Source organism: Vulpes lagopus, chromosome 15 (assembly GCF_018345385.1).
Source record: "Vulpes lagopus strain Blue_001 chromosome 15, ASM1834538v1, whole genome shotgun sequence".
In the NCBI taxonomy this organism is placed as follows: domain Eukaryota; kingdom Metazoa; phylum Chordata; class Mammalia; order Carnivora; family Canidae; genus Vulpes; species Vulpes lagopus.
Window position 1 is genome coordinate 43,902,180 of NC_054838.1, and position 23,066 is coordinate 43,925,245.

The window sequence follows — 23,066 nt, forward strand, 5'->3', positions numbered from 1 at the left end:
CTGGTGCAAGAGGGGATATGAAGTCTTCTCTCAGCTGTCTTTCAAAGAGTTCTATGGAAAAGTTTGGCTCACTTGTGCTTTGAAACATGTTAAGGATGTGAGATTGGGGAGAGGAGACATTCTTTGGCACTAGCTGTACTCAACCCAGAGTGAGAGAGTTATTTATGTGCATTAGAAACTATGACTTTGAACAAACAAACAAAAGCAAAAAGAAAGGAACTATGGCTTTGAATTGGTAACTACCACCATAGAATAGAATGGTACTAAAAACAGAAATGCAATACAGTTTTAAGCTTTCCGGAGTCGTCTTTATAATCATGTTTGTTCTCTTGAGAGAAATTCTTAGCCTTTACATTTACAGGTACTGGTTGGATATAATTGTCTGGGAACCTTCCCCTCCAGGACCATCTTTTAAATCAAAGCACCTCTTCCTGACTGGAGGGAAAAAAAAAAAACAACTCGATTTTTTAAAATTAAAAAAGTTGCAAGTTAGCCAGAGAGGAAGGTTATCTAACCTCCTGTTTGGAGCAGGGACTGTCCTTTCACTTTAAGTAAAATGTCATGTTGATAGCATTTACATCATCACTCAAGAGACAGGCTGAATAAAGGTAGGGAAGTTCAGTAGAGGAAGTGGTATTAGACAGACTGGAGTTCAAACCCTCACTGTGCCAATTCCAGGTGCCAACACTTGGGCAAGAAAAGCTCTCTTGAGACTCAACTTACTCATCTGTAAAATGGGGCAACGATTCTTTACAAAGTTATCCTGAGGAGTACATGAGATCATGCATGTGGAAGGACCAAGCAGACACATAAACATGGCCTTTTATTTCCCTTTTAAAAATGGTTCAACATCGTTAATGAATTCCCAAGGAACCAGCATCAAAAAGGAGGATTCTGAATTGGGGAACGTCTTGAGGAAGGGCCAGGCTGCTGAGTTGGCAGGATGTGTCTCCTTTTTCTCCCCCAGACATTGCACATTATCGAGTCAGACTCTAATCAGGAAGGAGCTGGTTTCTGCCCACCCTGTGGGACAGCTGGACATGCAGCATGAAGGGAGAGGCTCTTGCCTTTTTTTTTTTTTTTTAAGATTTTTAAAATTTATTTGTTCATGAGAGACAGAGAAAGAGAGGGAGAGGCAGAGACACAGGCAAAGGGAGAAGCAGGCTCCATGCAGGGAGCCTGATGTGGGACTTGATCCTGGGACTCCAGGATCATGCCCTGGGCCAAAGGCAGGTGCTAAACCGCTGAGCCACCCAGGGATTCCCCAGGCTCTTGCCTTTGATATGCATTTTCAGGTCACCAGCATGAACCGAAATGAGGACTTCCCTTGGAAAACCTTGCATGAGAGGCTTTACACATCCTCTGCAGCTTTCCAGAAGCTGCTCTGATGTATCTACTCGCACCTTACTATCACTGCCCATTCCAGGTGTGTATCCTGCCCTTCCCCATCTGTTCTCCTTCCCACCTCTTTATTTCAATTAGCAACAATGCTGTTGTTGGGCTTTCTCATTCAGCCATTCGAATCCGCCACTTTTCTGTATATTTCAAATGTAACATGATGACATTTCACCTCATTCTCAAACAGACATGTCAAGAAGGTATTCTGCTCCTCCAATTGTGGGGCGGAAACCAAGGTTCACAGAGATGAAGTTACTTCCAAGTTTTTGAAGCTGGGCTCCGACCCCAGGGTCAATGCCCCTTTCCCGTTCCCTGCCTTGGCTAACAAGAGACAATCGTGAAAGGCACATGCCTCTTGCGGCAATCACGATGGCCATTTAAAAAGGCAACAATAATTATATATTTGGCACCACTTACATTATTGCAATATTCCACTAATGCGGTTATCAAGTGATTGTGAGAAATGTCACCAAAAAACCGTGGGTCGGGAATAAAGGGGGAAAAAAAAAGACTTACAATTCTGATGTCTTTCCAAAAGCACATCTCAATCATGGTGCAGAAACAAACTTAGGCAAGAATGCTACTCCAACGTAAATATACACACATATAAAAGCAAATAATCGGGGTTCAGTTTTGCCAATTTTATTGAACCAATAAAATTCCTACTAATAACAACGAAATAAATTTCTGCAAGTATAAATGTGATACAGTTTAACAAAACCCATTGTTCTGTACCTATAAATAGATTTTCAAAATGTCATAAAAAGTGCAGTTATGAATTGTTAACATGTTTAATACACAGTTCCTTTATTTCAAATGTGTTTGTCTTGACCCACTAACAGTTCCTTCTGCATCTCTTCAAATAATATTACCCATCCCTCAAAAAAAAAAAAAAAAAGCCATTAAAGCACTAGAATATTACACATAAACTGATCCATTCAGGTCAGCTTTAGTCAGAATTGTAAAATCGGCAACATAAGAAAAAAATAAAACCTACTTATACATACAAAAAAGCTTTCATGGGTTCTATAATCTCCTTAACTGCTGACTCCCGTGGAGGGCATAATAGTTGAAAAGGCTTATATGGTTAACTACCTTAGACTACTACATCTAGAGCAGGGTCCGGTTTGCCAGCACAAGTTTAAAGTGGCTGTTTATCAAGTCTGCTATTTTCAGAATTGAAACTATAAATATAGGACTGCCATTTGACGCCCAAAACTGTGTGAATCCTAAATTGCATCAATGATCTATTTGATAAAAGCTTATTCTAATTGAAAACCTTATATAGTAAGAGACTGATATATATAGCAGTCTTAAAGATCATGTCATCTGCCTCACATTAGTCCAAAGTCACGTGCTTCGTAAAAAAAAATTACAGTAACAAAACACAGGACTACAAAGGCAAAACATCACAGCTTCTGATTACATTGAATAAAAAGTACCAAGGAACGCAAAAGATAAATCTGTATTAATACTGATGAATTAAAGAACTATAATAGACATTTCACAGCATGCTACATATATCGCTCACAACTGAAGGATAAAATGATGTCTAAAATTGAAAGTAACAAGTTGGCAATCTGATTTCATGTGCAATTCAGCTACAGTCTTAATATATACATTCATTATGTAGCTGCCCTGCAAAAATCAGGATTTTTTTTTTTTAAAAAGAGATTTCAAGTTCAAATCCTATTTCATAAGCTAAAGGATACATCCAGTTCTTCCATGACCAGGAAAGTTTTCAGGTTTGAAGGAGCTAATCCAAGGAGCAAGGCCATGTTCCGAGTTGACCTGATGGGGTTCTTTTTTACCTCACTCAGATTGTGCATGTGGATGTGACTATTCTATTAGCATGGAGAAGATGCCAGATGGGCTTGGTTTGCTTCCTGTGTCTACCTTGAGTTGAAAAGAGTAGATATGAAGAGAAAGAGGAAGGGAAAAATCGTATTTTCTTTCAGAGAAGATCTGTGGATGCAAAGACAATGCATACTAGATAGAGAGTTTGGATCACTTTCCGTGATGAGCAAGGGTACCACTGAACTCCTGCTTTTTATTTTAGAGAACTAGTGAAATTCAGAAAGGAGAAAACAGTCTCTCAACATGACAAAGGAAACATCTTCCTATCCAACCAATAGGTTTCCTTTATCCCTCCTTTTGAACCTTACTTATGAGATTTGGAAGTCCGTGGAAAATCTGTAAAGATGGATTAATTTAAGAAAGAGATGGATAGCCACTTTCATTTGCTAAGTGTCATAATGCACACACTCAGCTAATCAGAATTCATGAACAACACTTTAGCATTAAAGACCAGAGTTTCTCTCTCCCTTTGATAATCTTTCTGTGGAAATGATACATTCATTTTTAAGAGGTTCAACTGAGAGGTACAAGAAAAATAGACTGTTTTAGCAAAATTCATATACCAAAAATTATATTTATTATACTTACTAATGTTTGATGTGGTCCTATCAGCTATAAGTCAAACGGGGTATTTGTTCTAAAGGCTATTTTATAGTATGCCTTTCATTATCTCAAAGATTTCCACAAGCATTGGAAAAAAATCAGATATTCCTTCTCCCCACCCCACCCCCTTATTTTTCCTTTTTCAATTCTCTGCTTCATAGTGAGAAATCAGAATGAATTTAAAGCTAGAACGAACACTTTGGGACATACGATTTAATAAAAACCATCCCTTCAACATCTTTTATGAAGTCTCATTTCTTAAGTGAGACATCGATCCATTCCTGGGCCCCTGAAGCCATTTGACTAGACTCTGCTGTCAGGTTGGGTTGTTCATGAACAGAACGTGAAGCGTTCAGATACCATCACAGGTTGTCATAATCTGTACTTCCACACAGAGTGGTTCATCATCAGGTGGGACAGCCATCGGTAGAGCAACATGCCCCATGTTAGAAATCTGACTAGGGCTGTCATCCCTGAACCACAGAGAGTGCACATTGGCCAGAGTGGAGGGACTACAGTGGTTTCCTCCTTTAGGCACGTGTTCCTTAATGACGCAGTCTGGATATGCCTGGAATGCAGCCAGGGGAAGACAAGACTACAAAGTCAATGCATTCCCTTTCCATCCCATAAATACTTTTCTCCCCGCCTGAGAACACAGTAGGAATGGGGGGTAGAAGCTTAATCTGACCCAGGAAAACTTGTCCAAACTCTCATGCGCCCAATTGTGTGGTACTTTATCTATGTTCTGTATCGAGTGGGCTCGTGTGATCTGATGGGACCACAGCAACATCCTTTATACTATGTCCTTATATTAGAAATGTGTTTCAAGGCCCAAGCAATAACAAACAATGAAACACCACCCATTTACACGCCAGAAATGTCCTGATCCACTGAAGGGTTACAGATCACTCTGGATTGCTAGAGAATCTTAAATTTACATTCAGATAACTTGGACTAACACCAGTATTTATTTCCTAATATAGATCCAGGTTAGGATGGTAAACTCAATCATGTTAAAGTCCCACTAAATGCTAAGTTCTGCATGGTAGAAATAGTTCCATTTCTGTATCATGTATAAATATAAAGACTTCTACTCTGATAGAAGGCAAAAATCTCCTACAATTTATTAAAATATGGAAGTAGCATTATTGGACAACAGAGAGTAAATCCATGAAAAGGTTGGATACTCTGAATTTATAGGCTCTTTGGGGATGAGGTAGAGGACAGCATGATATTTTGGCAGCCAGGAAAGAGTTAGAACGGTATGGGATGGACAGGCTTATGCTCAGTGCCGCATAGTATCTGGTAGGGTGTCCAGGGCAAAGCTTAGCCAAAATGTAGCTGGATGGTTGAAGGACTTAGGCGGGGCTGGGATGAAGTCATATTCTTAATGAGTGGAGGAAAAGTAACTCAGAAAAGAGAATGCTGGTGACACTCAGCAGGTGGCTGGTGATGTTTGGTTTGGATTGTGAAAAGGCCTGCAGACCAAGACAGGCTGAGGGAAGTTGGGGACAGTGAGCATGTAGAAGGTTGAGGCACTTGGGGGAAAGAAAGCAGGCAGGAGAGGGTGGATTGAATGCAGGTAGGAACTCCCAGAGGGGAATGTTCCTTTACAACAGGTGTACGATGCTGAGGACTGCCACACTCAGTGTGATGTTCCACGTGTTCTTTGAAAAACTTTTCCTTTCACAGGGCTCTGCCTCTGCCTCTAGGATCCATTTAACCCCAGCTGTTTTTGTTCTAGGTCTCACCTGAGCGGACACTGCTAACTGGGCCCAATTAGCATGGAAAGAAGCTCCACACATGGGGGCATTTAAGTTCTGTTGACTGAGAAGAATACATTCATGTTACAGTACTGTTCTGAGGAAAGACTCCGTAATTTAATTCTCAGTCTCCAGAGGGATACAGTAGGGAAACACAGATGAAGATGATGGCCACCAAGAATAGATTCTGGTGAGGACAAATTAAGTAACTTTGCACTTGATCTGAACTGAGGGGCCACCTGTCTTTCAGGGTGCTGTGGAATTATACTACCCAGAAAATTTCAGATACTGTTCATATAACGTTACTGTTGCATACTTTTTACTCCATGCAAGACCACCTATTTGCATAAAAGAAGAAAAAGTCTGTTAGATAAAGAGAAGAGTTTAAGGTCTTGCTTTCCAGAGGAATGGTTTTGAATTGTCTTCAAAACACAACACAAAACAAAAACCTCATTTTACTGTCACAGTACAAATCATTTTTAGAACATGCACTGAAATTTATTTTTTCCCCCTGATGAACTGTCTTTAAGAGTTTAAAAGAATCTTACTGTTATCTATGTATGCACTCTGCACTAAAGTGGTGAGCTATTTTTAAGTATAGATCTGTAATTGTTTGCTGATCATTTTATTTTGCGTGGGCATAAAAATCTTGTATTTTGGATTAAAAAACTCTATAAGGTGGAAAAAGGAAAAAAGCTGCTCTGGAATAATGTTATTTAATCTTCAGAAGAATTTAAGAACTTTAGGAGACTTTATAACACAATTAAAATAGGGGCTCTGGTTCAAACATGGTTTCAATATAAAGCTTCCACTGAGTTTTCTGTTCTAAAACAGCCCTGTGTTGCTCTGCCATAATTAAAGGCCAAGGCCGTGGCCCAGATTCCACATTAGCCATCTTTTATTGTAAAAGTACCCCAGATGGGATAAGATTCTTCCTGAGACTGAGACAACATGCTTGGTTCAAAAAAGTAAAGAAGGTAATGAGTGGTCTCATCTCAGAAAGCCTCTTTTCTGCTAACTATCACAAGCCCATCTGAGGAGGTCTAATTTGAAGGGCTGAATGGGGCAGCTGCTGGGCCACTCCCACAGTCAAGCGATCAGCTTACAGAACAGATTCACTTTCTGATAGGAGAGTATTCAGGTATTTCCTAAGGTGATCTGGGAAATTATGAATTACAACCAAAGCTGGTAAGTAAACAGATATCAATCAAGCATATACATCAGTGGGTTATTAGATTAATTTTAACATGATAAGCAATGAAGTTAGAGAATTCACATTCACATGTGCTTTTTTTCCCAAGTACACTTGCACATTTAAAGTTTGGCACAATGTGAGCTCCAAGGTGTAGATCAGCATATTGTATAATCATGTCGTTACACCAATTGAACCAGATATCTCTTTTAAAAATATCACATTTTAATATAAAAAGCTATACTATAAATTACTACATAGTAAATTCAATACTCTGAAAAAATACCACCCTGGAAAACCACATCAGAATTTCAAGTTTGCATTAGAGAACGTTCCCAGCAAACTTGCTGCAAAATGATATTCACACCCTGGAATGCTGTGCATGCTGTAGCTCAGGTGCTCTAGCACCTCCGCAAGTCAATTTTTCTTAGCTGGTTCACTGAGGTTCATAAATATATATTGTTTTGTCTTTGTTTAAAGTTCCAAGTCGACTTATGTTCCTGATTACTGATGAGACAGATCAATGCTGAGCTAAAAAGAAACTTTGATAGAAAAGAGATCTAGGAAAGGCACTAATCATTTCCAAAACCCAAACTCAAACTACTTACATTTCTGGGGTAAAAAAAAAAAATAAAAGACAAAAACTAAGTGGCCATTTTAGTTACTTACACCTTATTTCCCCTTTTGGTCTAAAGCTCATATGGTGTTCTATGAGAATTTCTCCTCCTTTTCCATTTATAAAGATTCCATTCATTTTTAATCTTGTAATACAGGTCACCTGCACAACAATATAGGGCTAGTAACTGAAAGGGTTGTAGGAAATAACATGCCCCCCCCCCCCCAATATCAAGAATAAAAGATAACCTCAACTTGAAAGTTCTAAGGTTAGGGAAGTCAAATTAACATTTAGGCTATCATCCATGTTTTGTCATTTTCCTACTTTCCTTGCAGTTAATACCATCCATATAATGGGATGCCAAATAAAATCAACATATGGTATATGCAATTAAACAGAAGAGATCTGGCAAGAATTCTCTGAATAGTATCTTTAAATAAACCACCCTGTCTTAAAAAATATTAGTAATTTTTTCCTCGCATGGAAGATTTCAAACAAGATTCTGGTCTCTAAAAATGCAGAACCACCTCATGTTAGTAGGTTTACAGTCATCTTTCTGTTTTCTTATCTGAAATCAAATCTAAAAGAAAGCAACCTAACATGTTGTACCAGAAAAGAATGATGAATGCAAGGGCAAAATGATCTAACAAAACACTCATCCACGATTCTTTCATGGGAGAAAATTCCTATATAACAAGTAAGGAAGTAAGTCTAAGATGAAATCTTTGTGGGAACTCTAATGGAGAATTTTGATGATATTATTTACTATGAAAAAAATGGAGCGGTTTTTAAAAAATTAGCATGTTTGTGTACAAGTCACCCTTAATTAACCAAAAAAGTGTTTAAGCAGTGCAGTCGTGTCCTACTGGATAGCTGTAAGCATCTCTTAGGCACTTCACTGGTTCATTAACACAATACAAATTAAAGCTATAAACACATAATGTTGTGCTCTGTGAAGATAGTCTAATCAAGCAACATAAACCAATGCGAAAATGTGACTTTTTGGATGCTTATTCCTCCCCTAAGACTTGATATCTTTTTAAACCAGTTGTCCAAAGAGATTTTTTTTTTTCCTGGGGAAGGGGGTGCTTTGGCATTAGGAAAATAATATTGTTCAACCCCAGTAAGGCAAAAGCCTTGAGTGCGATAAAGAAATTGGAACCAAATTTCTTTATGGCTCTGTTCAAAAGGACACTTCTGCAATGACATAATGGGGGGAATGTTCAGCAGAGTATTTTTTCCCAACATATTGCACTTTTTTTGTTGTTGTTGCTATTCGATCACATTAATGCATAGAAACACAATTTTTTACCTTTGAGTATTCAACTGTTCAACCTATTTTAAGAAAAACCACAGGAAAGGAGTTCTAAAAGCCTATCAGGAAAAAATACAAGTCTATTAACCTTCCTCTGCTTACTGCAATATAGAAAACACTATGAGAAAAGAAAAATGTGCAAAGAAACTTTTTGGTCAATCTTGTGTGGGGACAAGTTTGTATGTGCCAACTGAATGAATTGTGAGCAGCTCTGTGAGCACTGATTATTTCGGTGACTGAGGATGGCTGTCGGTGATAGAAAGGATTGTGCATAATTCCACTTTTCATATATACATCTGATATGGAAAACGGAAACTTCCTTTTTCAGAAGAGAAAGAAAACAGCTGAATTTGGCATTTCAGTAGCATGCTATAGAATTCATCATGATTAATTTCACATTAAATTATGGACAATGGCTGTATCACATTTCACGTTATCGCCAATAGCAGTTAAAAACAAAAACAAAAACAAACAAACAAGAAAAACCACAAACAGTGCCTGACAAATTATCTCCTGGGGACACAGATAATGTGTCCTGTGAGCAGCTTAGTTCAAAAGCGCATGCTTTTCCTCCACCAGATTTAGGACACAACATTAAAAGTTTAGAATGGCCAGAGGAGGCCATTCTGTGCTGAATTCCAATATCTGAAAAACAATTGCTTGAGCAGATTGTAAGCGCTTTTCCTTATTTAAAAAAAAAAAAAAAAAAAAAATGAAAGAATACAACATACATACAAACCCAAAAGCGCTGAAGTTAAGCATTAATAAACCAGGTTCATGATTTATGATCAGTATCCCAAAATCCAACTATAAAACAATGCAAAGTAGTGCTCCTCAGTATTATTTTTGCTATTGTTAGTAATGTTAAGCATCAAGAAAAAGAAAACACATCATTGCACATGACAGCCGCCGAAAAGAACGGCTAAACTTTGACATTAGAGAATTGAATAATGTTTGATGCTACATCACAAACAGCTTCTGATGTATATCTTGTGTGAAAAAAGGCTTTACACACATATGACATTTTCGCTGGCTGACGATGCTTCAGGTCAAATGCCGAGTTATGGCACGAAGGGCATAAAGGAGTTCAGCTTGCATCCGTGCTTCCATTAAAAGTAGATTTACATGAACCTAGAAATAAAAATGTTCATCTCCTTAGTGACCACTGTAAACAGCTGCCAAAACTTTTTTTTTTTTTTTTTTTTTTACATATGGGACACTCACACAGGTTCATCAGGTTTATACAGACACAAGTACAGACATGGACATGTCTGCGCAGACATGCCTAGGCATATGGATGCAGGTAAATGATGTAAGGGCTCATTTGCAAAACTGTTTGTAAACAAGAAATGTCTCTCATGAGCAGGAAAAATGACCTCCAAAAGCCTTGTGAGATACCAACCATTATGTCAAGATGTACATTATGTAATCAAGCTTCTGGATTATGATATAACTGTTTTAAAATATTTTTATAAATGACAACTTGCCTGCAAGTTATACTTGCTTCCAGTTGTAAAATCTTACATGGCTAAAAATCAGCTCGACATTTCTTAGTGTCTATGTTCATTCCTTGGGAAGCTTTTATTTTTTTATTTATTTATTTATTTATTTATTTTTTTTTTCTTGGGAAGCTTTTAAAAACGTTTCTTACTGTGGACTTGAAAGATACTCAGGTGAAAACCTGAAGCTGAAAGCAGTCTGTAATCAGTGTCTGGTCCTTATTATTTCTGCACAGCTTCCCTGGAATCTTTCAGAAATAACTGAACAAGCTTCTGAGTTTTGAGGGAGATACACCCCAGCTGATGGGTTAAAATTAATACCTACATATTTTTGAAATTCACTACAAAGAAATGTATTTTGAAATTATATGTATTTTGAAAACATTCTACAGGTTAGATATACTGTTAGATATATTCCCCAGATGAGTAAAGAAAATTTCTAGATACAACCCATTAAAGGAAGAAAATCTAATGTAAACATATAAACAGGGCATAAAGATCCATTGAGAAGAGATGCTGGCAGTAAAATGGGTTATTTATCTAATGTGTGACTGGCTCTAAGACTTCAAGAAATCTGTTAGGTTTAGGCCATAACATTCTCTGCCAAGGTCATAGAATTAATTAGTGATTATTAGGACCCTAAAGAGATTTTTTTACTCTCAAAAGCTTGTAAAGTGGTAAAAAATGGAAGATTCTTGGACTTACTTGTCAAAAAGACCTAGGATTTATGGGTAGTTCTTACATTATAATGTTGGTAAAGATCCTTAACATTTATTAGGTCTTAAATGATTCCTATATATTTCATCCAAAGAAATATTCTTTTATAATGGTATATACACACTTGGCTCAAACATCACGCATTGTATGGTCAAAATAGTCAATTACCAAATTGGAATGAGAAACTGTTGTTCTAGTAGGTTAACTCTAATGGCTAGTTACTCCCTAAATGGAGATACCTTCTAGGCCTGGGACAATCACACCTAATACATCTTGGTAGGTTTGATTTTTATTATCATTAGAACATTAGACATTTTCCTAAAGGTACTTTAAAAATATCAATATCCAGATCCAGCCTTTCAAAGGCTGACGCTACATATTTACTATACACACCACGTTAGCCAAAACATATAACCAAAATTTATAGTTAATACTCAATAGACTGGAATTTTAACATCTTTTTAAAAGATGGCCAGATGATACCACTTCCTTTTCTTTAATGGCACTCATTTATTAGTATTTCCTGTGTAATTTGCAGGATCGTTACTAATTACATTGGAATGTACCTAAGGTGTCTGTAACATCATCATGAAACACACCTTTTCTGAGTGCTTGAACTGACGCCAGTAACTATCATACATGCGCTTGGTGGTTCTTTCAGGATAGCAGGTCACTGTCTTAATGTAAACCTTCAGGCTTCGTTCAAGTAATTGATTAACTTCTCCGTAATCATAGTCATCATACCTATGAGCAAAATGACAACAGTTTTAAAATGACAAAGTCAAAATTTCTGATTTTTTAAATCTTATTTGAGAAAGAAAGAGAGAGCACAAGAGGGGGAAGGGGCAGAGGGAGAGAGAGAGAAGCAGACTCCCTTCTGAGCAGGGAGTCCAACGCAGGGCTCGATCCCAGGACCCCAGAATTATGACCAGAGCTGAAGGCAGATGCTTAATTGACTGAGCGACCCAGGTGCCCCCCAAATTTCTGATTTCTCAGTTTATATCAAGAGATGTTTATTGTATAGCAATTAAATACCAAAAACTCATTAACTAAATGTTGTAACAAATATTTACTGAATGCCTATCATATGCCATGTACTTTCCATGTACCTTTCTAGGCACTGGTGATACATGGATGAACAGAATAAACAAAAATCCCTAGTCTCATGGAATTTCTATCCTACTGGAGAAGAAAGGAAAAAACCACAAAAAATCTAGCATGTGAGGTGTCAGGGGCTGTTTACTGCTGTGGAGGGAAAAGGAAATGAGGCTGTGAGAAGAGGAACTGTAGTTTTAGGGAGGGGGGTGAGGCTGCCATTTGAGTCTATGCCAGGAGAAGTACCAGCAGGAGCCCAGAGGCTGGACTCAATGTGTATGGAGGCAGAGGGAGTGATGGACTGTGGCCCATGCTACTGACCAATCAAATGTGATGGGAACTGAGCCGTGGAAGCAGCCATACAGGGGCCAAAGGCAACCTCACTGGGAGTGGTCTGGTTAGTATGGTACCCTAGTGTATTCAAGAGCAAATGGAGGATAAAATGGTGACAGTAAGTATATACAACGCTTCTTCAAAGAGATGTGCTGTGCATGGGAGCAGAAAGATGAGGCAAGGGCCAGAATGAAAAGAAGGATGAAGAAAGGATTTTTTTTTTAAGATGAGAGAATTCACAGCATTGTGTATATACTGATGAGAAAGTAAAGAGGTAAAGTTGATTCTGCAGGAGAAGGAAGAATTTTGTTTTATTGTTTTATTTTCTTAAGTAAGGGCCTGAACTCACAACCCTGAGATTGAGACTAGAGTTGAGATCAAGATTTGGATGCTTAATAGACTGAGCCGCCCAGGCACCCCCAGAAGCAGGAATTTTTATTTATTTAATTAATTTTTTAAAAGATTTATTTATTTATTCATAAGAGACACACAGAAAGAGAGGCAGAGGGAGAAGCAGGCTCCATGCAGGGAGCCTGATGTGGGACTCGATCCTAGGACTCCAGGATCATGCCCTGGGCTAAAAGCAGGCGCTAAACCGCTGAGCCACCCAGGCATCCTGGAATTTTTATTTTTAATTATAGTTGGCATACAATATGATATTAGTTATAGGTGCATGATACAGTGATTCAACATTAATATACTTCACAAAATGCTCACCATAAATGTAGTTACCATCTGTCACCATACAAAGTTATTACAATCTTATTGACTAGATTCCTGGGGTGAACATTACATCACCGTGACTTATCTCTTTTATAACTGGAACACTACCTCTTGATACCCTTCCCCTCCCCCTCTCCCAAGAGCCCTCAGTTTGTTCTCTGTATCAGTCTGCTTGTTTCTTTGTTTTGTGTTTTAGATTCCACATGAGTGAAATTATAAGGTGTTTGTCATTCTCTGATTTATTTCACTTAGCATTATACTCTCTAGGTCCATCCATGTTGTCACAAATGCCAAGATGTCATTCTTTTTAATGGCTGAGTAATATTCCATTGTGTGTGTGCATGTGTATACACACATACATATACGCAATATATATATGCGTATATACAATATGCTACACATATATATACACACACCACATCATCTTTATTCTAGAATAGGGATCTTTAAATGGAAGGAGATGGGAGTTTGTATACAGGTACACAGGGCTACAGAGTTTATCCGTAATAAAAGAGGAGACAGGGTAGAGTCAATGGGCACAGAGACTACTGGGAGCTCATGGGATTTCTCTTCTGTATTTTCAGTTAATTTTTAACCGAAACATATGCTTAGTTAAAAATAAGTATTCAAAGATTTTATACGAGTTTTATTTGGTGGCATCTAAAAGATAAATATAATCACCCATAACATTTGTCCTTTATTGTCTTGAACATAATTTATCACAATTGAATTATATTGTTAGTATTTATTCTTCCTAGATTAGGTAGGTATAATAAATGTGTTTTAAAATGTGATGATTGTATGTTAACTTACTGTCCGGAATGGTAAGTGAGCAAATAGCATAGTTAACTACCATTATAACAGTATCTTCTAGGTAGAATGGTTGACTATTAGTTGATATTTCAGGAAAATTTTTTTAAATGAAAATTATAGAAAATACTTTGCTTAACAAACTGAATTCTAATTCCATTCCATAAAGGCTTTCTGATACTATATTAGAAAGAACATAGTAGAGTCAAACTGAATGTATTCTTAACTGGGAATTTATTCTTTTTCCATAACTGCCTTCAAAACCGAGCTCAAAAAGGCACATTCTCCCCAAAAAGCTTTCCTGATTAGACCAATCTATCTCATTCACTCATTTACTCACTGCCCTCTCAATGCCAATTTTCTAAATTTAGAGGCCATTAATTTATATTGACTGAGAGTTTCATTTCAATATTCTTATGTGAGCTTTATGAGGACACAATCTAACTTAGTTTCATTTATATCCTAATTACCATTCCTTTAAAAATAAACAAACAAACCAGCATTTATTACAGGGAACTAATGGGGCACAATGAAAGGTTTTTAGCTGCTTAATTCTTCCAGGAAGGATTCTTAAATTGAGTCTGATGCTATCCTATCCCTCAATGATTACTGATTTTTTTTTCCCTCAGTAAAGTCTTAGTACTGTATTTCCAGGTGCCTGCTAAGATTCCCAACAGTCAAACAAAGAAAAAAGGTTTTTCTATAAAATGGAAGTCATTTTTCCAAATCAGAAGTCCACATGTAATATTTTCTCCCTAGTACTATATAGCACTAAATAGGACTCATGTCAGAATTTTCATTTAGAAATGTTTAAAACTGTCTCAGCAATGAACATACCTGATTCCAAACATACAGTGAACATAGTTAAATAAAGCTCTGCGTAGCGTGGTTGTGTCAACATCCTCATGGGCGGCCATAGTGTTATAGGTGAGATTGTAGACCATGCGAAACTTCTCATCAAGAAGATGTCCAATGTCAGAATAAAGTCTGTTCACCAGGGAGAACCCGTGATTTTCCCAGGTATAGTCCTAAAAGAATAAATTGTATCCAGTTACAAAATGGGCATTTTCCAGTTAAATTCCATGTTTGTAGTAAATGTAACTACTGAAGCAAGTACATGAAGATATTTCATATTTAATTCTAAGCTGATAGCTTTACTAGGAACCCTTCACATCAGTTCATAGATCAAAATGCCATGTAAGTTCCCTCAGTGGGGTCCATGGTTTGACATGCTGGTGATGAACTCTGGCCACCTCCTGTTGTCGTGTACTATGCAAACTATACCCTTATCTGGAAGAACCCCAGAAGACCTGAGAATATTCTTATGTGACCAAACCTACTCAGTGACACAGCAGATCATATGAAACAAGTGCAAAGGAGTCTGTCTTAATTCAAACTTCTACTTTCTTTAGGAGCCACATCACTACTGTCGTTCTGTTTTCTAGGGGTGGGGGTGTGGTAGCACTTAAGCCCATAACTACTGGTCTATGGTTTTATTACAAAATGCCATTTTATTATAAATGTAACTTTATCACTTGATTTCCTCCCTGCTCCTCTAAAAAAATTTTTGGTATGAATTTTATACAAAATTGGTATACAATTTTATACATGTAATAATGCAAGTAACTGAGTAAGACATTTCCTTTTGCCTTCTTAGAGAGGAAACATTGAAATAAAAATTCATCTCCTGGGAGATCAAATTAGACTAGGCCAAAAACTAGGTTACATCAAAAGATTCACAGACTATCAAAATGACCATTAATTTCTTTAGAAGTCAATGTACTTACATCTCAACATTTCACAGTTAAAATGACAGTATTTATTCTCTAATTTCTCTGAATTAAGGCATCTTATACCTGAGCTCGGAATGTTGGCAAATGTTCTTCTCCTCGTCTGGCAAAGTCCTCATACCCAAAACCAGGGTCTTCGATATATCGAGAGACGTCAGATGTTATAATCATGTCATCTTCAAAATCTAAGGACAATAATGAACAATCCAGAATAAAGGAAATTGTGCAGAGAACAATGAAACTGCTCCATTGCCCTCAACTTTTTAGCTTTTCCATGGATTTCTGAAGTGACAATTTTGACTTCATGGCTTAAGTTTCTAATTTAATTTCATTACCAAATACTGACAATCGTAACATTTACCAGTAGTTGTCCGGGCAAAAACATGACTACATTGAAATATCTAATCAGTAATAGCAAAAAATCAATACACTAGCTTTACTTATTTAGAAAATGAAAATAGCACAGAGCTTTGAATATGTATTTCTATGTATATATATAAGTATAAAGCTTAAACTTTTTTTAAACTCTTGTGGGATGAAGTGGGCTGTAGGGAAAGAGAAGAGATGAAGGTGAAAGACCATCTGAAGTCTAACATTAAGACAGATTTTTGTTAAAATTCAATGGTGTTTCATCTGGATGTGTTCATGGTGAAAACAAGTGCAATTTAGTTTTTTTTTTTTTTTTTTTTTCAATTTAGTTCATTTTTTAGCTCATGAAGAGGCATTGAGGGAGAAGGCCTGGGAAGGGAACTGGGACAGGGAAGAAAGTGGCCTTCTGGTACCACCATTATTCTGAGTTGACTTGGGCGCTAGAATAGAAAGGGTCAGTTTGAGAAAAGTCACTGAGTTTTACACCTAACGTATGTGTGCTTTTCTGTGGACATGGAAATAAAAAGGGCATACAATGTATGAGGTAAACAATGTGTTGAGATTGTGATTAGACTATTATAAAAGTGACATTCAGGAAGACAGGAAGACTACAACAATATTTTAAGACAGCTGACTTCTGTATACTTGATAATATTAAAAATTTACCACTGAACAATGTTAAGTGCCCAATGTATGTTAAATTGTTTGAAGATTATTCGAACTCATTTTTTTTTTTATGGATAGTCTGACTTTATAATTACTTTTTTCTGATCTCAACTACTGAAAGGGAATGAACAACCTTTATTTACTACTTGCTACCTAGAAAATGAACATACTGTTTTCAAAATAAAAAGAAGCTCCTTCCATGCAAAGAACAGTATTTTCTTAAGTATTTTAATCAATATCAAATAAATACAACTTAATAAATAACTAATAAAGAAATATTAGTTTCTAAAACAATTTTTTAAAAGATTTTATTTATTTGAAAGAGAGAGTGCAAGCAGGAGCGGGGGTGGGGCAGAGGGAGAGAGAGAAGCAGATTGCTTTCTGAGCAGGGCTCCATCCCATGACTCTGAGATCATGACCTGAGCCGAAAGCAGACGCTTAACCCACTGAGCCACCCAGGTGACCCAGTTAAGCAACTTGATGGCATAAAATACTAATTCTTAACTGGACAGTGTTGAGAGGCTTAAAAAAACAATGCAATTATAGTAATTCATCCAAAAGACACAGTAAATTAATTTGCCTTCATTCTCCTTAATCTTTGCTATTTCATGAAAATTCTAGCAAGAATTATTCTCTTCACAAGGGGTTAGCCTTGCTTTAGGTCACTGCCATGGACTATAATAGAGTGCTTGATAATGGCAGGAAAGGTCAAGTACCCAGGATACCTAAACTTTGGAAATATTAAAATTCTTACCTAACTTCTTTACTATCCATAATGAGAAGAGACTGACATTTGCTGGGTACTTACTATATACCAGTTACTATGTTTTGTACTTAATATCTATTTTTTGTTTCAGTAATGCAAAAAGAAATATCTTCTTAAGAACTAAATTACTAATACTCTGTCAGTCCTGAGTGTCAGTAAGAAATACAATGTGGATCAGTTTAGGATGGTGTGGAAAACATGTAAACACTGAACTACTTAATTTGATCTGAAGCTTTTAAGTAACTCAGTTTTCTAAAGGGAAATCTTGGGCCTATCTCTAGCTAACCCACAACTACCACGTGTCTCCTCAGGCTGCAGAAGTCCTTTTGAGTAAATGGAAACACTTGGAAAATGGCATTTTCAATTCTTTGTCTCTTCACATTTATGAATGAGGTTATGCTTTCCTTAATTCAATCCATCGCATACTCATCGACAGAAATGAAGGAAAAAAATTGAAAATGTAGTTAGTGCTCACTGAGACTGCTAGGAAAACTAGGAGTTTTGTGGGCTGTGAAGTAAAATCAAACCAAGAACAGTGAGTGATAACTGAAGTCTGCAAAACAGTTTCTCCCCTGATGTGTTCTCACTGCCCACACTGCACAACCAGTTGGTTATACTGGGCAAACATAGACTCTGGGGTTGACGATTACCCAGCTAGTTCATTTGATTTTGATGTTAGTTTTTGATTTGTCCATAAACATTTTCAAGTTGTCATATGACTTTTAAACATTTAAAAATAAATAATAATGAGTAACTAACCAAATGAGACAATTTATCCCATGAATAATAACCATTTATTCATTTTAAAATTAGGAGTCAATCAAGACCTGTCTTCTAGGCAATTTTGTTCACTTAAAAAAATGTACAAAAGTCTCTCAAAGTACAATATTTTTTTAAATTTTATTTATCCATTTGACAGAGAGAGAGGGCCAGAGAGCACAAGCAGGGGTAGGGGTAGAGGGAGAAGGAGAAGCAGGCTCCCTGCCGAGCCTGACGTGGGGCTCAATCCCAGGACACCAGGATTGTGACCAGAGCTGAAGGCAGACACCCAACCGACTGAGCCACCTAGGTGCCCCTACAAATACTTTTTTTCAAACTTATTTTAAGAAGTTAAAATTAGCACTCTGATTAACAAATCTAAAATTCCAATTTTAATTATATCTAAAGAAGTATTTCAAAGTCTAGACTACAAGGAAATAGTATTTTGCACATTGGCTGCATTCTGCTGCCCCTAACATAATACAGAAAAAAAAAAAAAACCTCTATTACAGTGAAGAAATAGTTTTCTAACTTCAAAACAAAAACAAAAAAAGAATAAAACCTGGTAAACTCTGTTACCAAGCTATAGAATACTACCTCTGTAGAACATTTTAAACATTTATTTTCTTCAAAAGGCTTGAAAAGCTATTTTTAGAATCTCTACATGGAATCTGGAATGCTTTATCACACAGGTCAAACCAAGAAATTCATTATGGAAAAAAAATACATTTCTATTTCCATTTCAAAACATGGTAAGGTTATAAAAAGGACCCAATTAGCTACTGTATGGAGTCATTTTTCTGTTACTTTTGTGGGACTGGCAAATACTGGGAATGGTTAAGAGTAAACAATGAAATGATTTATTTCCTTGACTGATTTACAAATGATATAGCCTCTTCTGTCAAAATTAGAACATAAATTTTTGGCTAGGACCTAAGACTTGCTAGTCAAAATCCACTACTGTAGAAGGCAGGAGTCCCTGCTTAAGAGCCCAAGAAAGTACAGACTGGGGTCCAACATATATTTTTAAGGGGCACCTGGGTGGTTGAGTCAGTTAAGTGTCTGACTCTTGATCTCAGCTCAGGTCTTGATCTCAAGGTTGTGAGTTCAAGCCCCACATTGGGCTCCATGCTGGGTGTGGAGTCTACTTAATAAAAAAACAAAACAAAAGCAGCTCTCAGAAGAGCTTTAATAAAGGAAACACACACACACACACACACACACACGCACAGTGTTTTTTAAGTATTAAAAAATGACTAAGAGAAATAAAAATATTTATACCCTTCCAGCTCTAGTGATGTTAGAGAAGCTCTTAAAAATTAATGTCTGAAAGCAAATAGATATTACCAACCTTAATAAAAATGTTTACATTTTACAATCTTGGTTTACCTTGAAGGTTCACCTTAGGCTTATGATTTCCCTTTGTCCCATGCGTTCCCTCTGGATGGTTTTTATAAACATCTCTTCTGATTTTAACTCCCAATCATATGCCAATCATTTCCAAATTTTCCTCTTGAGTTTAAAAGCCTCTCCTGACCCTTCAGATCATCTGCTGGGCCCTGGCTACTGTGGTTTGTATCCTGGCAGCACTGACATCACTTGGGGGAATGACAGTAATGTAGTCTCTCAGGTCCTAGACCAGACTGAGTAAATCGGAATCTGCATTTTGATAAGATTCCCTAGTGACTGACATGCAATGAAAGTTTAAGGAGCAGTGTACTAGACATCTCCAGGCTGGAGGTTTTACAGACCTCTTAGCTTGAAATGTCCAAAATATGGCAGGATGCATGCTCCTTAAGCTTAGGAAGGTTATCACGGTAAGGCCTCTCTGTTTACCTAACCAGCTTATGTGGTAGCATTACATGCCTCATGGTTTATGCCCCCTTGTGTCTCTGTCCAGCATCATGTTTCCTTATCATGGTGCCATGGCTCTGCTGGTTGTTTACCATCGACTCTCCTGTCCCACAGCCACTGACCGACTCCCTTGCACTCCAGTCTCTAAGACATAGAGTCCAATGGCTGGAGGAAGTCTTCCTCTATGGTCCCTCCTCTGCACACTCTTCCTCTACCCAGACTTGATTCAGGATCCTCTTCTAGGTTCATATACTGCTCACACTCTGCTATGTACAGTGCTGAGACTATAGAAGGTACTCAATAAAATGTTTGTAGGATGGATACTAAGCCAATAAGTAAAATATCAAGTTTCTTTATTTGGGATTTCCTGCTGCTTAGAAGCTCTGAGAAACTAGAACTTAATATAGTCAATGAAGTGGATAAAATCTTTCATAAAATAGACCACAGGGGAGATGATAAAAGGGGTTTTTGTTCTTCCTGGTGAAACTTCTGAGAACTACTGGTCAATGCTATGTTTAAAATTAACAAACAAGTTATGGCCTAATCAGTTACCTTTGGAATTTATGAGACTGTCTGGTCTTAAGACTAAACATTTTTTAAACCAATGAAACTCTATTTTTAAAATGTTATGTAGATTGATGACTTTGGAGGGTTTCAGCCTTCTATTGAGTCAATGCTATTTTTTTAAAGATTTATCTGAGAGAAAGAAAGACAGAGGAGTGAGGTACACAGGGAGTGGAAGAGAGAATCTCATGCAGACTCCCTGCTAGGTGCAGAGCCCGATGAGGGGCTTGATCTCATGACCCTGAGATCATGACTTGAGCCGAAACCAAGAATTAGCCGTTCAACTGACAGTGCCACCCAGGTGCTCTGATGCTATTTTAATAAAATTTACTCTGTGGTGTTCGAGATCTTTTTTAGTCATAACTGCAAAGTTGCCTAACTCAAAGTCTCTTAGAGTATTAGAGGGGGAAAAAGTGCATTTTAAGACAAGAGCAAAGATGTCTAGCTTTTAATACAGAATGAATTCCTCCAAATTCAACAGAAGAAAATGACCTAAATAATGCAGTTTTATAAAATGCTGAAGATGTCTCCAAAGAAATGCAAATGCAAGTACAATGTAATTTTAGAAGTAATCTGGAAAAGTAGCAGTGCGAGAACAATCCTCCCACATACTCCCCACATGCAAAAAAAGGCAGAGATATGTTTTTTTTTTAATTTATCTATTGAAACAGGATTTCACTCATCATTTCAAAACATCACAAAAGTAGAACGAACTAGGTATCCCTATCTAACATTGTAGGCAACTGTTCTGGCTTTGAATCACATTTTACCCAGGATGAGGGTGGACTACAAAGCTGGAAGTCCCTCGCCAATGGACCTGGAGTGTATTCAAGGATGCATCAATAGCATTAGGGGGAGCTGTAGGAGGAGTAAATAGGAGGAACATGGTAGTAGACTTGCTTTTATGGATCTGTATGGAAAATATGGATCGTGGTTAATCAGGGATGTAATAACTCAAAGGTAAAGACAGTGGCGGCAGGAGGAGTGGGGGAGCTCACCTGAATGAGGAAATGAATGAAAAGTGTCTCCAGAGACCACAAAAAGACTTTCTTTCTTCTCCTTCTCAAAGCGAGTGGTCATTTCTTCCTGAGATGCCTCTTCATCTTCCCTCTCTCCCTGAAGCCTCTTCATTCTGTCCATTAAGGCCTCTAGCTCACTTAGAGAATCGACAATCTAGGGCCAGGTAAGATAATGTTGGGTGTCAGTTATATTAAGAATTATTCTACTAAGTGTCCCTACTTTTCCAGTGCCACCTTATTATGTACAGTGGGCATAGTTATTTAGTTCCCAGGTGGGTTTTCTGTGAACTCCAAAAAAATCATATGACATATTCAAATGTTTTCAGAAGTATGAGTTTTTTTGTTGTAGTTATAAATATATTTAACCTAGAATTCTAGCATTTGGTGTATATTAAATTATAGTTTATTTTATTTTTTTAAAGATTTTATTTATTTACTCTTGAGAAAGAGAGAGAGAGAGAGAGAGAGAGAGAGAGAGGCAGAGACACACAGGCAGAGGGAGAAGCAGGCTCCATGCAGGGGGCCTGACGTGGGACTCGATCCTGGGTCTCCAGGATCACGCCCTGGGCCAAAGGTGTCACTAAACCGCTGAGGCAGCCGAGCTGCCCCTATAGTTTATTTTAAACAGTGAGGCAGCCTTATAATTTGTAATAATATCAATTTGCTTTAAAAGCCTCTTTAAGATAATTCAAAACTTCATATACAAGTTAAATTTTTATAGTAGTAAAAGTTGTGCAGAAATATTTCAAGTATATGATATCTTGTTTAGTCAAATTCTTTCTAGATATTTTTCATGTTGGGAAGTTTAAAGGCAAAATAGTAAAGAAAAACAAAGTCCAGAAAACTAACCCCAAAGTTGCTGCCTGTAAGGGATGCATTCTCTATATTGTTATCATTAGCGAGATCACAAACACAGAAATTGTTGACTGATATTAGCCTGAATCCATTGGAGATTTCTGGATCCCTCTCTGGATTGATGCCACTACCAAAAACAAAGCTTGCCAAAGCATGATAATGTGCCAGTAGGACCACAGCATGTACCAGTTCGGGCAGAGACCAATTATTTTCTCCAGTTTTGACAAGTTTCTGAAACAAGAAAGCAAATCAGAGTGAGAATGAAAATCACAGAATGCTACACAGCAATTTTAGAAAGCATGGAAAATCTACCAACTTTTTATGTCCATTTATAGCAATTAAACTTAAAACTCCCTTTTAAAAATGCTTTGTATAACAAAGATACGGCTTTGGTCAAACAATAATTACATTCAACTGTCAAACCTAACAGCGTAGTTATGTTGTAGATTCTAAATCTCTTATATGTACAATGAAATTTCTGCTTTCAAAGCACTTTTTACATA

The 23,066-nt window shown here is 37.2% G+C and overlaps 1 protein-coding gene across 3 annotated transcripts in view; it reads right to left on the minus strand.

The window, feature by feature from the left end:
* Positions 1 to 2,018: 2,018 nt before the first annotated feature.
* Positions 2,019 to 23,066, minus strand: part of SESN3 (sestrin 3) — a 70,533-nt gene continuing 49,485 nt past the window's right edge. For all 3 annotated transcript variants that reach the window (XM_041730039.1, XM_041730041.1, XM_041730040.1), the window contains exons 5-10: positions 22,558 to 22,794; positions 21,688 to 21,862; positions 15,778 to 15,896; positions 14,759 to 14,949; positions 11,560 to 11,704; positions 2,019 to 9,875 (exon numbers count right to left, since the gene is read on the minus strand). In XM_041730039.1, coding sequence (XP_041585973.1) covers positions 9,789 to 9,875; positions 11,560 to 11,704; positions 14,759 to 14,949; positions 15,778 to 15,896; positions 21,688 to 21,862; positions 22,558 to 22,794 — 954 coding nt within the window. In that variant the 3' untranslated portion in view covers positions 2,019 to 9,788. The remainder of the gene's footprint in view (positions 9,876 to 11,559; positions 11,705 to 14,758; positions 14,950 to 15,777; positions 15,897 to 21,687; positions 21,863 to 22,557; positions 22,795 to 23,066) is intronic.